Source organism: Felis catus, chromosome D1 (genome assembly GCF_018350175.1).
Source record: "Felis catus isolate Fca126 chromosome D1, F.catus_Fca126_mat1.0, whole genome shotgun sequence".
NCBI classification, from domain to species: Eukaryota; Metazoa; Chordata; class Mammalia; order Carnivora; family Felidae; genus Felis; species Felis catus.
Genome location: NC_058377.1, coordinates 60,212,129 through 60,227,691, shown reverse-complemented (window position 1 = coordinate 60,227,691; position 15,563 = coordinate 60,212,129). Strand labels below are relative to the sequence as shown.

At 46.1% G+C, this 15,563-nt stretch overlaps 1 protein-coding gene across 6 annotated transcripts in view; it reads right to left on the bottom strand.

The window, feature by feature from the left end:
• The window catches only part of STIM1 (stromal interaction molecule 1), a 185,567-nt gene that overhangs the window by 22,210 nt on the left and 147,794 nt on the right, over positions 1–15,563 (bottom strand). For all 6 annotated transcript variants that reach the window (XM_045038805.1, XM_006937020.5, XM_019811914.3 and 3 more), the window contains 3 exons: positions 12,407–12,518; positions 9,173–9,288; positions 72–249 (listed from right to left, as the gene is read on the bottom strand). In XM_045038805.1, coding sequence (XP_044894740.1) covers positions 72–249; positions 9,173–9,288; positions 12,407–12,518 — 406 coding nt within the window. The remainder of the gene's footprint in view (positions 1–71; positions 250–9,172; positions 9,289–12,406; positions 12,519–15,563) is intronic.

The window sequence follows — 15,563 nt, the reverse complement described above, 5'->3', positions numbered from 1 at the left end:
AACCCTGGTGGAAACAGTAGGCTCCCAAGAGCTGGCAGCATCAGGGCTGTGGGGAAGGGGCAGGGCCTTACCTTTCCTGAAGGTCATGCAGACTCTGCTCAGCTCTGTGTAACCCCTCCAGATCCTTCATCATCTTCTTCATGTGCTCCTTTGAGTAACGGTTTTGGATGTAGGCAAACCAGCAGCCACCCACGCCAATAACGATCGACACCACCAGCATGAAGTCCTTGAGGTGATTATGACGGGTCACTGCCAGAGAGGAGGCCATGGTGAGACAGGTTGCCCACTGCACACCTAGCCTTGCAACTCCATGCATCCCCTCCTGCATGAAGCCCTCCCACTGCAGAATGCTTCTTAGACACACATTTGCCACATACTAGTATAGTGAGCTCTCTGCCTACTTTGGAAAAGATGAGAGGCCTGAGAGCTGTGCAGGAAGTTTGTTAAATCATACTTCCCTACTCGGCAGTGAACAGGAGACAACTAGTGCCTTCTCAGGACATCCCAGCTACCTCTGGACTGCAATGAGCACATGTGCCCACATGCAGTGGCTTCTGTGCTACTGGATCAGCAATGCTAGAGTAGGGAGAAGGGGACAGCTGGTAAGAGTATAAAGCAACATCACTAGAGCTTAAGGCCTGGCTGTGGGACTGATGTTCCTGCAGGAGCCGGGTCTCCCGGACAACCAGGCTATTCCAGGTACAAGGTACAGAGCCCAGGTCAGGTAAAGGTCTCACCAATGGAGAGCCTTTCTAGGCTGTGGCTCAATCCAGAGACCAAGTACAACAGGAGTAACACCAAGAGATTGGCATATACAGGATGTTGCCCTTGCCAGGAATCCAGGGACAGATCTACCTCCAGAAAATGCCTGGCGGCAATTTGGCAAAGTGCCGGTGCGGTGGCTGGGGTTCAAAGCAATGCTCAGTCTCCAGAGCAAAACTGAAAAGCTTGAACAAGGAGCAACACCGGAAGGTAAGTACAAAAGCCATGTCCTCAGAAGTGAGCCAACCAGAAGAGGGCCACTCCTGGAACCTGCCATTGTTCCTAGTCCACCAGGTCTCAGCTCTAAGCCACAGCACAGGAAACCTGGACACCATAAGGAGAACACGGCTGCTACTGTGGCCCCTGCTTGGGCTGGACTCAACTCAGGAGAGAGTAGCAGTGGGCTCAGAGGAGCCCTAGACGTGGGGGGCGGGGAAGGAAGAAAAGAAGGAATGCCCTCCTGTGCACAGCAGTTTAGCCTCAGGTTGAGGAGGGGGCAGTAGGGTCGACAGGACCCCAGCGCCTGGTAAGGATGAGGGGCTGATGGGAATCCAAAAGGACCCCGGTGGAGCCACCAAGTTGAGGCTGGGTCTAGATAACAGGAAAAGATACATGTAGCTGGAAACTGTGTGAAGCTGAGGCCCAGACTGACAAATGGTTATATTCATAGTTCCTGATTGAAAGCTGAGCAGCAGGACATGGGGACAGTGTGGGATCAAACACAGATTAGCACATTCTATTTCCATCCAAGGGAGGGGAGTTACGAGGTCTGGGGTGGCAGCCCTATCCTTTACATGTTTAGGCCAGACTCTCATAGAGAAACCCGAGGGTCCCTTGGCAGCCATCCTCCACCCTCACGCAGGCCTACCCTTCCAACCATACACAAATCCTCACTCTCCTGTCCTTTGGGTCCCAGGAAGAGATATCTCTGCAGCACGGTGAGCTGCCTTTCTTTCTGGAACACACCTGCCTCCTCCACACCTCTTCCAGAGGCCGGGGTACTCTTTGTCTCCCCTGTTTGTTACAGACTTTTAATCTTGGCTTCCCAAGGTTTCCCAACTCCAACATCCCTTTTATATTCTTACCAAAAGTCAGAGGCATTCCTGTTCAAACAAGACTCTGGGAAATGCCCGCCCCCTATTACCTCCAACACTTCAAAGTTCTCAAGATGGACATGCGGATTGGGCACCTATACATTCTATTCAGTCCCTATCCCACCTTGTCCAGATTGATGTGGAACAAGACTCTATTATTTTTTCCAGCTTAATACTCTCATCCAAGTCATGAATAAAAATACTGAATGACCAGAGCCAAGGGTAGGATCTGATAGTCCTCCCCTCGTCTAAGGCAATACTGTTCCACCTACCAGTACCCTTTGGATCTCTTCAACCAACTTTAACTCCACTTAAATATATAAGCATCCATACACCCCTCTGTCCAGTCAAGTGCATAGTTAGAGCTCAGAGATACTGCCTGTCCCATCCCATGAGCCACCACCTTGTCAAGAAGAGAATGACTCTAATCTGGCTGACTCACTTTGTAGCCCCTAGTGATCATCACTTGTCTGTATACCGGTGCCCAGCACAGCGATGACCAGCTCACACAGGGATTCAGTAAATATTTGTGGAACTGAACCTTTACTGATAAGTTCCAAGTATGATATCTCTCTCTCCTTACCCCACATAGGAGAGGAAGGAAAAGAGAAGATACATAACACATTAGACATTTATATCCACCATCTTGAATTCTCATAGCCACTCTAGAAGGCAGGTATTTGTGTTCTCACTCTATAGGCCAGGGAACTGAGTCTCCCCAGAACTGACTTCCTGGAGTTCATCAAAAGTGACAGGGCTGGGATTCAGATCCAGACTTGCCTGACCACATGGTCTTTCTGCTACGCCCCACTTTCTCATTACAACTTTCCTACTTGTGCAGCAGGTGTTGTTTCTGCTTTGTTACATCCAAACATTGCTCACCATGGAGATGATCCCCTGATCTAGCCAGAGTGTGGCTATAAGAGTTCCAAAACCTGAGTTTTTCTCCCAGACAATATCCTGAGAGCTGACTGTGGCTCACAGGCCATCCGGAGAGTGAATACCCAAAGGTCAAATGGCCAGGCCTTTAAGGTTCAATGTAAGGCCTCATGTAGAGAAATTATTGTGCCATCAAAAGCAGCATCCTGCACTGAGTACTAGGAAGTCTGGGTTCTATGCTTGCCTCTGCTCCATCTGGATCTCAACTACCTCAACTCTAAAATGCATTGTCACAGAATTGCTAAAGAGATCAAGTGCATAGTTATGAATGAAAGTGCTTTGAGGTGTTCTGGAAATCTTCAGCTGGACATATCCACTAGGTAATTAAGAATGTGGATGTGGAGTTTAAATAAGAGGTAGTAGCTGGAGAAGAAGATGTGAGAATTATCAGGCCCTTTCAGTGGAACCCTGGGCAGAACCCTATAGTCCAAAGCAAATCTGTGATGTTAATTTTATGTGTCAACTTGACTGGGCTAAGGGATGCCGAGAGAGCTTTCTTGCCTCAATAAGAGATTAGTACTTCAATCGGTAGACTGAGTAAAGGAGACCATCTTCACTAATGTGAGTACATGTCATTCAATCATCCTCAGGCCTCTGAGTGCCTGAATAGAACCAAAAGGCGGAGGAAGGATGCACGTGCTCTCTCAGCCTGAGCTGAGACATTTATCTTCTGCTACCCTCTTACATCAGCACACCTGGTTGTCAGGTCTCCGGACTCAGGCTGGGACATATAGCATCAGCCCCCTGATTCTCTGGCCTTTGGACTCAGACTTATACCATCAGCTTTCCTAGTTGTTGGACCTTCAAACTCAGACTAAATCATACCACTGGTTTTTCTGGTTCTCTGGGTGTAGATGGCATATCACAGGACTTTTTGGCCTCCATAATCATGTAAGCCAATTCCTATAATAAATCTTCCCTTTATATCTATCTATCTATCTATCTATCTATCTATCTATCTATCTATCTCTATACATACATACATACATACATACATACATACATATTATGTTTCTCTGGAGAATCCTAATACAGAATCTATAAACCATTGTGCCAGAAAAAGAGAAATGAAGAGTCTCATCTGTGCCTTACTAACGATGTACTTTTCCCCATAATTCCATTCCCATTCTTCGCTTTCTGCCACCTTCCCAGCCCACAACAGTCTACATGGATATTTCCAATCCTTCTCCTCTAACTAGGATTCCTCAACCAACCCACTCTTTGGACAGGTAAACATGGATTATCTCCTGCCATCTCAGGGACTGCCTTGTGTGCTTTTCAACTTTCATACTAGTCACCTTCTGATAGTCTGTGAGTTCCTCAGGGCCAGGGTACAAGCCTTATTTCTCTCTATAGCCCCATACTTAGCACAGAGCCTGACCAGAACAGGTACTCAGCAAAGGTGGAAAGGAAAGACAAAGGGAAGAAGAAAGGCGGTTTTCACATGGAAGGGGCTATGATAGAAAGTGCATGTGAAAGCACAAGGAGAGCATGGCTGGCCGTCCCGCACAGCCCCTGCACAAGCTCAGCTCTCAGAAGCTACCCCTATGCCCAGCGAGCACTGCTAGGGCGACAGACCATGGAGCTTTCGTGAGAGCAGGTGTGGCTTGCTAGGTGAACAGAGCTAACCCAGGGAAACTGGCTAGGACCTGGGGAGCCAGAGTGTGGCAGAGTTCCCAGCCCGAGTGCTACAAATAGATTTTAGCAAAATGAGGTCAACTGTTAATACAATCAGGCCTGAGGCAAGGGAGGAGGGTATAAACAAATGAGATGCTGACATGTTAACAGAGTCAGGAATAATGGTGAGAATTTTTATAGTACAGTTAGCATTGAGAAAGTGAGCCTCCAATCATTACCACTTTCTGGAACCCCCTCTCCCAATCTATTCTTGCCACCTTCTCTACTGTCCACAATACCCTGTCCCTGGGAGATACACCTATTCACTGCTTACTGCCAGAATACATGCTTGGAATTTCTTTTGTCATTTACATAGCCTTCTGTGCTGAGGTGTGTGGTTAACCTATAATAACTATTCCTGGACTTTCTTGCCTTCTGGTTTTAGCCCAAGAAGTGCTTTAGCTGACTCACGTATCCACAGAAGACATTCCATAGTGTTCTCCCCACAGCCAAGCTGGGCCAGAGTCTCCTCCCATCTCCCCTGTCCTAGAGCTCTAAGGACACCCAGCCTCCTTCTGTAAAACTTCTACCATACATTTCCTGACGCCTACTCATTGCTGGGCCATATGCTGAGTTACGACGACAGATGAACAAAGCTGTTTCTACCCTCATGAGTTCCCAGTTTAAAGGGTAACAGACAGGAAAACAGATTATTAAAAAAAAAAAAAAAGAAAGAAAGAAAGAAAAAGCAGGTACAAAGGGCTATAGGATCCCAGGATCCCAGAAGAGAGTAAGGAGAAAGGGTTGAACATGCCCAGGAAGAGGCTGGAAAGGCATCCTGGAGAAAGCTTCAAAAGTGAGTTGAGGGAGCCAGCCCATTAAGAACCCAACTCTTGGGGCACCTGGGTGGCTCAAGTGTCCAACTTTGGCTCAGGTCATGATCTCACAGTTCATGGGTGTGAGCCCCACATCGGGTTCTGTGATGACAGCTCAGAGCCTGGAGCCTGCTTCAGATTCTGTGTCTCCCTCTCTGTCTGCCCCTCCCCCGCTTGTACTCTATCTCTCTCTCAAAAATAAACATTTTTTTAAATTTAATTTGCTTCATTTCATATTGGAATTCTTTATGTTTTATCTTGCTTCCTCTGTCAGAAGCAGAGGATGAGATAATATAGTAGAAAGAGCACTGAAATGTAAGTTACTGGGTCTGAGTCATGGCTCTGCCATTTAAAAGTTGAATGACCTCTAAAAACTCACCTCATCTCCTGAGTCTCCATTTCTCTGACAAATTATCTGCAGATCAGGAAAAACCCTCTCAGTGAATGATCTGCTGCCAGAGTGAGACATCAGCATAGGTCTCCAACGCAAGCTGCCTTGGGACTTCGTGTGTCAGAACACAACTAACACATCATTGTGGGATTGTTAGTAGAGCCCCGGATAGACCTGCAAGCCTAGAGCCAACTCCGCAGGTCGGAAGGACTGTAAAAGGCCATGTGCTCCTCTGCAGCCATGGTGGGAGGGCTGAGACGTCTTCTACTGTCAGAAAATGGGTCCTGAGTAGCTCCGTGCTGAGCCGGTTTGATCCTTCTTCCCCATTCCCAAGCTCTGAGGCTGCTCAGACAGATGGACCCTGATCAGTCAGCAGACCTTCCCGGCTATTGTACAACAAACCTTTGATTTGAGATTTCTCAAGTTTCAGACTGACGGCAGGATTTTCATTAAGGCTGGGCAAGGCAGCCAAGGTTTGCAGCTATACCTGGCCCAGGCTCTCCAGGGTGTTTACCACCTAAGAGCCACAGCCTTAAGAACTCACCCTCAGTACAGAACCAGGTCAGCAGCACAGGTTAGCACTCTAAGTCCTGTGTGGGTGTTGGACAGGGAACAGAGCTCAAGTAGGGATTTTAGCCCATGCTCAGATGGAAACACAGAGCTAGAGGGACACAGACCAAGGGATTCTTTGCAGGTACCCCCCAGACACAGCCCCACCCTTGCAGATGTCTCCTGGCAAAGAGCTTCCTAGTATTTTCCTCAGATTCCATCTGGCAATTTTCAAAACTTTTCTTTAACGAGCCATCAGTAGGAAAGTATAAAAACAGTATTTGCCATCAGGACAGCTGCTGGATTCCAAAACCTTAGCTCCCAGAAGTACACCCAAGCTCTATCAGAGTCCTAGAATCAAGGAGCCAGTAAGAGCCTTGACCAAGCCCATTTTACACATAAGGAACCCAAAATCTAGGCAGGAGAACTGAATTGCCAAAGGTCACTTGATAAGGCAAGGGCCAAGCACAGATTCCTAAAAGTACAGGAAACAGACAGCAGCGGAGAGGAGGAGAACTCCTATCTTTTATCCTTTTACCAGGACCCTTACCAATCAAAGAGTTTCCTCTCAAAAACTATGGAATGTTCACCTGAAAGGAATCAAAGATCCTTTAGCTCAATTTTTTCATAATACAAATCAGAAAACACATCCTGAGAAAAGTGACCTACACAAGGTCACACAGTGAGTGGAAATTTGGAAAAGGGACCAAGGTACTTTACTTTCCTAAATTTGATAAGAAGTTCTCTAAATGGAAGTCCAGGAGTTGCCAAAAATCAAGCTGCATATGTATTGTTGTTGTTGTTGTTGTTGAGCTATAATTCACATACCCTAAAATTCACTCTTTTAAAATGTACAATTCAGTGGTTTTATCATATTTTCAAGGTTGTGCAACCATCAGCACAATTAATTTTAGAACATTATTATTATCCCAGAAAGAAATCCTATACCCAATTAGGAGTCACTACACATTTTCCACTTCCCCCAGCCTCTGCCAGCCACCAATCTGCATTCTGTCTCTATGGATGTATCTATTCTGGATATTTCATATAAATAGAATGATAGAATGTGTAGCCTTTTATGTCTAGCTTCTTTCACTTAGCATGATTTCCAGGTTCATCCATGTTGTAACATGTATTACAACTCCATTCCTTTTTGTGGCTGGATAATATTTCATTGTATTTATATACTACCACTTATCCATTTGTCCACTGATGGACATTTGGGTTATGTGCGCCTTTAGACTGTTGTGAACAGCACTGCTATGAATGTGAACATGTACTTCTTTCAGTACTTGTTTTCAATTCTTTGGATACATTCCTAGGCCCATAATTGCTGGGTTATATGGTAATTCTATATTAGGGGTTGAGGGGGAGGGAGAGATAAATAGGTGGAACACAGAGGATCTTTAAGGCAGTGAAACTATTCTATACAATACATGTATACATGTCATTGTACATTTGTCCAAACCCGTAGACTGTGCAACACCAACAGTCAACTCTAATGTAAACTATGGACTCTGAGTGATAATGATGTGGCAGTTCAGGGTCATCAGTCATTACAGATGTACCACTCTGCTGGAGGACACTAACCATGGGGGAGGCTATGCATGTGGGGGGGCAGGGTGTATGGCAAATCTGTGCACTTTCACTCAATTTATTTATTTATTTTTTAATTTTTTTAATGTTTATTTATTTTTGAGAGACAGAGAGAGAGAGCACAAGCAGGGGAGGAACAGAGAGAGAGGGAGACACAGAATCCGAAGCAGGCTCCAGGCTCTGAGCTGTCAGCACAGAGCCCAACTCGAACTCACCCACCATGAGATCATGACCTGAGCCAAAGCCAGACACTTAACCAACTGAGCCACCCATACACCCCAAGCTTCACTCAATCTTGATGCAAACCTAAAACTACTCTAAAAAATAAAGTTTATTAAAAATTTAAAAAACACGTACAGATGACGGATCAGCTCAGGCACTTGTCAAGCCGAATGCACAGATGGGAAAATGTTATACAGCCTCTGACTCTGCCTGCCAGCTGCTTCTCTGGACTGGTTCTTGGCCTTGTAACATTCTGTCACTGGCATCCTGAACCGATGCCAACAGCTCCCAATGGGCAGAGAGTGGGTCCTAAGAGCATGCTTGGTCAAGGCTAATTTTCTCAGAAATCTTACCACTTTTGTTCCCTCTGAGTTCATGGGGAATAAGATAAAGGATGGCAGGGTTGGCCATTCCCACCTTGTAGAGATCTTCAGGAGCTGAACTGCCTGTTTCTCTTGAGTCACCCCTGGCTGAAGAGACTACCCTTTCTTAGCCCTGAGTGTGTCTCTATGATTCCAGGGAAGCCCACTTAGTCTTCTTTGGTGGTCCAAGGACATAAGATGTTCAGCCATCAGTTCATACTCTCTGCATGTCCACAGTGAAAGCAGGGAACAGCTAATTGGCATTCAGACCCTATGTTATCCCTGAGCATTCCTTTCATATCTTAGCCTTTGTATTCTTGCTCTGGTTGTTTCCTCTGCCTAGAATGCCCTCTCCTGCCACCTGCATGGAATAAAGCCCTACCCATCCTTACAGGCAGAGGTCACATGCCACCTCTTCTATCAGATGCCTTCTCTATCCCTCCTCTGGACCTCAGAAGCATAGTGTACCTCTCTGGAACTTTCATTTTATCCCTTTATGGAAGGATATGATTCATCCAGGTCTTCCTACAGGGTCCAGTACAGCACTGGCACAAAGTAGGTCTTAATGTATCTAATGAACGGAACTTGACATCCGACTGGATTGAAATATAAGACTATTTCGTGTCTCATATTTTCACTTCTCAGTGGGAAGAGTGGAGGTGCTGCCTTGCAGGTGTACCTAGGAGACCCAGGACCTCAGCCTAGCCCCCACAATGGCCTCGGGTTCCATGGCAAATCAGCAGCCCTTCTTTCCACAGGACTCACAGAGAGGAGGCCCAAATAGCACTGTATCCAGGGCCTTCAGCTGCAGCTTCTGCCGATGGCTCCGGTCTGTCATCTTTAGTACAGTCCCTGTCATGGTGGTGTTGGTCACAGCAAGCCTGTCGAGGCAAAGAGGAAGGGTTCAGTTTCCTGCCATTAAAACCAGGAAGGATTACCCACCTCCTCCAGGAACACTTCCATCACTTCTAGCTCTTGGTGATTGCTCCCCTGTGTGCTCTAGAACACAGAGTCCATACCAGTGGATCTCAACAGGGAGTAAGGAGGGACACATAACATTTACCAAGAATATGTTCACCCTTCTCCCCATGTCCACCATCACCTGAGAACCTTGCTCTTTGAGGACTACCCATCTGTGAGCATGCCCACACTCAACTATAAGTTTTCTGTTGTGTTTCTCCTTCCAGGGAGTATCGACTGTGCACCTATCCCCACACTCCCACCATCTGCAAATACATTCTCCTGTCCAACCCAGGTCAAAACACAATGCCACATGACCCAGTGCTTTCTGAGGACCTCTAATCCTAACCCACTGCCATTAAGTACAAATCTGCTGATGACAAACAGTGCATTAGTCTTATTATCTTGTATTTGAGTCACTGTCATTTACTCCCAGTCAGATTATTGTAACTTTTTATGACCTTCAACATACTGTTAATGATAACTCTAGTAAGAAAGGGCCTGCAAATGAGAAAATGACCCAGAAACAAACTGGACTTTGTTTTTCTTCTGCTAGAACACAGGGGGTGTGGAGGAGACGGTTGTAAGATATGAAAGGTTATAAATCCAGTGGTCGGGGTCCCACACATGAGCCTTTACTACTGTCATATTCCATAAAGTTAGTGTTCTTTGCTGATGCATAGCTTTGTTTCCCCAGGTAGAAAAAAATGCTTCTGACATCTGTGTGTGATTTATATTCCTGCCTGGGCACACAGGGGCAGCTACCTCCCTCTCCAGCCATGGGAAGCAATCAACCCCTCTACAAGAGAAGCAGTGAGACACTGTGATGGGGGCTGAAGGGGTCGGAAGATCTAGCTTCTGGTCCCAGCTGAGTCAGCAACTCACTTGTCTGATCATAAACTACTCAGTCTCTCCTCTGGGGCCCCATTTTCCTTCTGTGTAAGCTTCTGTGAAATCAGATGCTTCCTCTAGGCCCAGGAGCTCTGGGGGTTCCTCCTCAGAGCACTTCCACCCAGTGCACTGGCCTTCATCTAACTGATCAATGTAAGTGTCATCTTTTCTGCAGTCTATTTGTCAATGAAACCTATGAAGTGAGCAATGAGAGAAACGAGAAAGGAGCTAACATTTACTAAGCAGCTACTGCATCTCTCATCCTGTTCTGACGCTTCACATACAATGCCTCATTCAGTCCTCTGACTGGAAGGACACAGTTCCATCACTAGCTCCACTTCACTGTACCACCGACTTAACTCAGAGTTGAGCAACTCGCCCAAAGTCACGTACATAGCACGTAAGTGGCAAAGGCAGGAAATGAACTCAAATCTTCTGGATTCTTCCCATTACACCACGCTGCCTAGTGGTGGGCCTACAACCACTGCCACTCCATCCCACACTCCGTGTACCGAAGGCTCCAGGCTTCCTGCTGTCACTAAGGTGCCACAGCCTGGCTTCCTCCACCCCCCACCTGACCTGGCTGGATCTGGTCTAGCTACAGGGAGGCACCAAGAGCCCATGACCTGAGAACTGACTTCTCATCCTATGTTTTCGCTCTACTGGAACCATAGCTATTCCTCAAGATGGAATGGGCCAAGGCGATATTGCAATTTCCATGGGTAACGGGAAAGAAACCTAGATCCTGGAGTTTCATGGTCAATCATCTATTTAATTGTCTCTTTCATTAAACATGGAATTCCTCAAGGCAGATGGGGTCTGATACACTTCTTTGTCCTCAGGGCCCAGGAGAGAACCCGGCACGGGGTAGATAATTGGTAAAGTTTCATGAAAAGACCTGGGTTCAAATCCCACCTCTGCCACTTACCAGCTTGGATAAATCATAAAATATTTGAAATTCAGTTTGTTCACCCAAAAGCCGGGGTAGTAATTCCTTCCTCCCAGAATTGTGAGAACCAACTGAAATAATAGGCAGGAAAGTGTTCTAGAAAGGGCTGTACAAACAGTAAGATTATTACTCTCTCCAGGGTAGGGAGAAGCTGTGAAAAGGAGGCTGCAGGCAGGGGGCGGGGGCAGCAGCGCCCAGTAGCTCTGCGGCTGCAGGCTGCAAAGTGTGGGTGCACCAGCAGCTTCACCTCCCCCCTTCCCCTCTGCTGAAGCTCATAACCAGATGCACCTACGTAATAGGATGACAGATTATACACGATCAGCACTTACCAGATAGTAAGCCCTTGGAGGGCAAGGGCAGGTTGTTGTCATCTTTATCCCCAGCACCCAGCACAAGTGCTTGGCATGGAGCAGGTACCCAGTAAATATTTGTCGAATGAATAAGTAAATGGATTAATGGCTGCATGACACATGGTACTAGTCTGACATAACAAGAAGTCCATGCAGTACTCCATCCCCTCCCCACCCCCCACAGGCCCTGGCCTACTGCACCTGTGAAGCAGGCAGAGTTAGGGTGCCACAGCTGTTGGAAGAGTCATCCCGGAGAGGAGGCCGGGGCCAGTGGGAGTCAGCCCCACCTCACACCACGTCTTTAGAGTAGACACACTCTATATATGGATAATTCAAGGGAGGCTACAGAGCCCCGAGGCTCCTGGGCAGTAAAAGAGGCAGCTGCTGGGAGCACAGCAAAAGAAAAGAGAAATACCACAGGCTTTGAAGTCTACCCAGATCTAGGTTCAAATCAGTTTTGCCTCTAACTAGCCATGTGACCTTGGAAAAGTTACTTAGTCTCATTGTCTATATACAATAATACCTACCTTACAGGATTGATGTAAGAATTAAGTGACATACTGTATATGAAGTGGTGCATAGGAGTGCCTGCCATGTACTAAACATTCAATAAACGACAGCCATTAGTACTACTCCCAGGATCGACAGAAACGTTAAATAAGAGAACGGATGCCAAGCGTCCATCACACTTCAGAGCAAGTGCACAATGGATGCGAGAAGAGGAGAGGTCTAGAGAGTGTGCCCTGAAAAAAGTGGAGCCTCATTTAACTGGCCAGAGAAACCTGATGTTGGGCCGATCCCAGTCCATTCCCTACACCCCCAAGTGAGAGAATCCAGTCTCCTCCTGACCTCGGCATGGCATGGCCACTCAGCTGCAGCTTCCGGAAGGTTTCCTCATACTGAGGCAGCTCCACGTACGTGATCAGCCACTGCACCACCTCATCCACGGTCCAGTTGTACACTGTGGGAAGAGACAAGCAAAGCTTTGACTCCAGAATGCAAGAACTACTTGAACTTACCATCAGTCACATTGGCCTTCTCATTGACCACATGTTTATGTGTTTACCATCCCCCTCTCCTACAAATCCTCAGTATAAAAGGGGTACATACTGTACCTTTTGTTTGACCCACAGGGAATGGCCTTGCTCTTTCCCTCTACCGGTATTTGGGTGAAATAACCCTCAACTATAATATAATAATGATAATAATACTAACAAATGCCATCCTTTACATGGCACTTACTATATGGCAGGTACTCTTCTAGAGGCCTCATATACATTAACGCATTGTTCTTCACAACAACCATGTGAAAGATAGGTCCTATTTTATCCCTATTTTACAGACGGAGAAAATGAGGCACAGAAAGGTTATATGACTTTCCGAAAGTTGCCCAGCTAGGAATTGGCAAAGCAAACACCTGCACTCAAGCAGTGTGGTTCCGTAACCCTTGCTCTAAGCCATTATGCACTCCTGTGCTCTTGCTGTCTCTCTCAGATAGACAGAGACAGACAGACAGACAGGTAGACGAATGACATATAGGCTATGTGTATCACATGGCACCCAGGAATACCAGCATACTGAACTTAAAAAGACTGGGAGCAACTGAGTTGCAGCAAAAAAGATGTCATTTTATTGGATTTAAAGTTTGCTTTCATTTAATGTATAAACCTGTTTTTGTTTATATTTGTATACAAATTTTATATAGCACCTTAAACCTCATTTTATGTTTGTACACATTTAGATAATAATTTGAGTAATCATTGTTATAATAAAAACAGTTTAAGTCAGCATTGTACGTCCAAGATAAATTATTTCCCTTAAAAGGAATTTGTACATTCCTCAAGTTTGAAAACTACTTTCTGCAAGCAGCAAGAAGCCAAAAAATGTTCCAAAAGAGAATGAAACGGTGAGATTTATCACCCTCTTCTCTTAAGGTCCATGTCTTTCCCCAAAACTGCCTTTCATCAGAGTGCTGTCCAATTTTCCTTTAAAAGTCAGGAAACAGGGGCGCCTGGGTGGCTCAGTCGGTTAAGCGTCCGACTTCGGCTTAGGTCGTGATCTCGCAGTCCGTGAGTTCGAGCCCCGCGTCAGGCAGTGTGCTGACAGCTCAGAGCCTGGAGCCTGTTTCAGATTCTGTGTCTCCCTCTCTCTGACCCTCCCCTGTTCATGCTCTGTCTCTCTCTGTCTCAAAAATAAATAAAGGTTAAAAAAAAATTAAATAAATAAATAAATAAAAATGAAAGTCAGGAAACATCAAAGACACGGACTATGTCCTGTTCATTTTTGCTCACCCCACTGTCTCTGAGGTAAACCTTCTTATACAGTAGCATCAATAAGAATTTACTCAAGGAATAACCACCCCAAACAAGGAATTCCAGAAATGGTCTGACTGTGGGCCTCCAAAGAGAAACAATCATCTCCTTAAACAAATACACAGCTCATGTGGATGGTTAACTTCTGAACTCCCTGTCAGAAAAATAGGCATTACTCTGGTAAACACACCTCAGATATTGGATTACTTCTGTCACTCTCAGATAAGCTGGAGAAGTTGGAAGGCTGGACCTGTCCCTTCACTCACCTACTTCCCCTTCAGTGTAGCCCAGCACGTGGTACAAAGCAGACACTGAGACATCCTGCATGAAACAAAATTGGAGGCAAAAACGCTCTGAACTCTTGATGTCCTCAAGAAGCTACTAGAGCTCAGGAGGGAAGTTTTGTAGCTGAGACTTTGGATATCCATTAAACTGTCTGCAGAGGCACAGGAGGTGAGAAAAGGAAGGTGCCTTGGGAGGAAATGAGGGGCACTCTAGTGCACTTAGACTGCATCCTAGGAGACAAGATCCCAGAGGATTAGGTTTTCCTAATCCTTGGTCATTGCTTGGTTAAATTTCTAATTCCCAGACTAGAATATATTGGAAAGAGAAGAGAAATTAATTTCCAAGAGCTATGTTGAAATCCTAGGGTTTGGGAAAGGAGGGATGACAGAGCAGAGTTAGAAAAGCGGGATGTTGGGGCGCCTGGGTGGCTCAGTAGGTTGGGCGACCGACTTCGGCTCAGGTCATGATCTCGCGGTCCGTGAGTTCGAGCCCCGCATCGGGCTCTGTGCTGACAGCTCAGAGCCTGGAGCCTGTTTCAGATTCTGTGTCTCCCTCTCTCTCTGACCTTCCCCCATTCATGCTCTGTCTCTCTCTGTCTCTAAAATGAATAAACATGGCACAAAAACAGACACATAGACCAATGGAATAGAATAGAAACCCCAGAACTAGACCCACAAACGTATGGCCAACTCATCTTTGACAAAGCAGGAAAGAACATCCAATGGAAAAAAGACAGCCTCTTTAACAAATGGTGTTGGGAGAACTGGGCAGCAACATGCAGAAGGTTGAAACTAGACCACTTTCTCACACCATTCACAAAAATAAACTCAAAATGGATAAAGGACCTGAATGTGAGACAGGAAACCATCAAAGCCTTAGAGGAGAAAGCAGGAAAAGACCTCTCTGACCTCAGCCGTAGCAATCTCTTACTCGACACATCCCCAAAGGCAAGGGAATTAAAAGCAAAAGTGAATTACTGGGACCTTATGAAGATAAAAAGCTTCTGCACAGCAAAGGAAACAACCAACAAAACTAAAAGGCAACCAACGGAATGGGAAAAGATATTCGCAAATGACATATCGGACAAAGGGCTAGTATCCAAAATCTATAAAGAGCTCACCAAACTCCACACCCGAAAAACAAATAACCCAGTGAAGAAATGGGCAGAAAACATGAATAGACACTTCTCTAAAGAAGACATCCGGATGGCCAACAGGCACATGAAAAGATGTTCAGCGTCGCTCCTTATCAGGGAAATACAAATCAAAACCACACTCAGGTATCACCTCACGCCAGTCAGAGTGGCCAAAATGAACAAATCAGGAGACTATAGATGCTGGAGAGGATGTGGAGAAACGGGAACCCTCTTGCACTGTTGGTGGGAATGCAAATTGGTGCAGCTGCTCTGG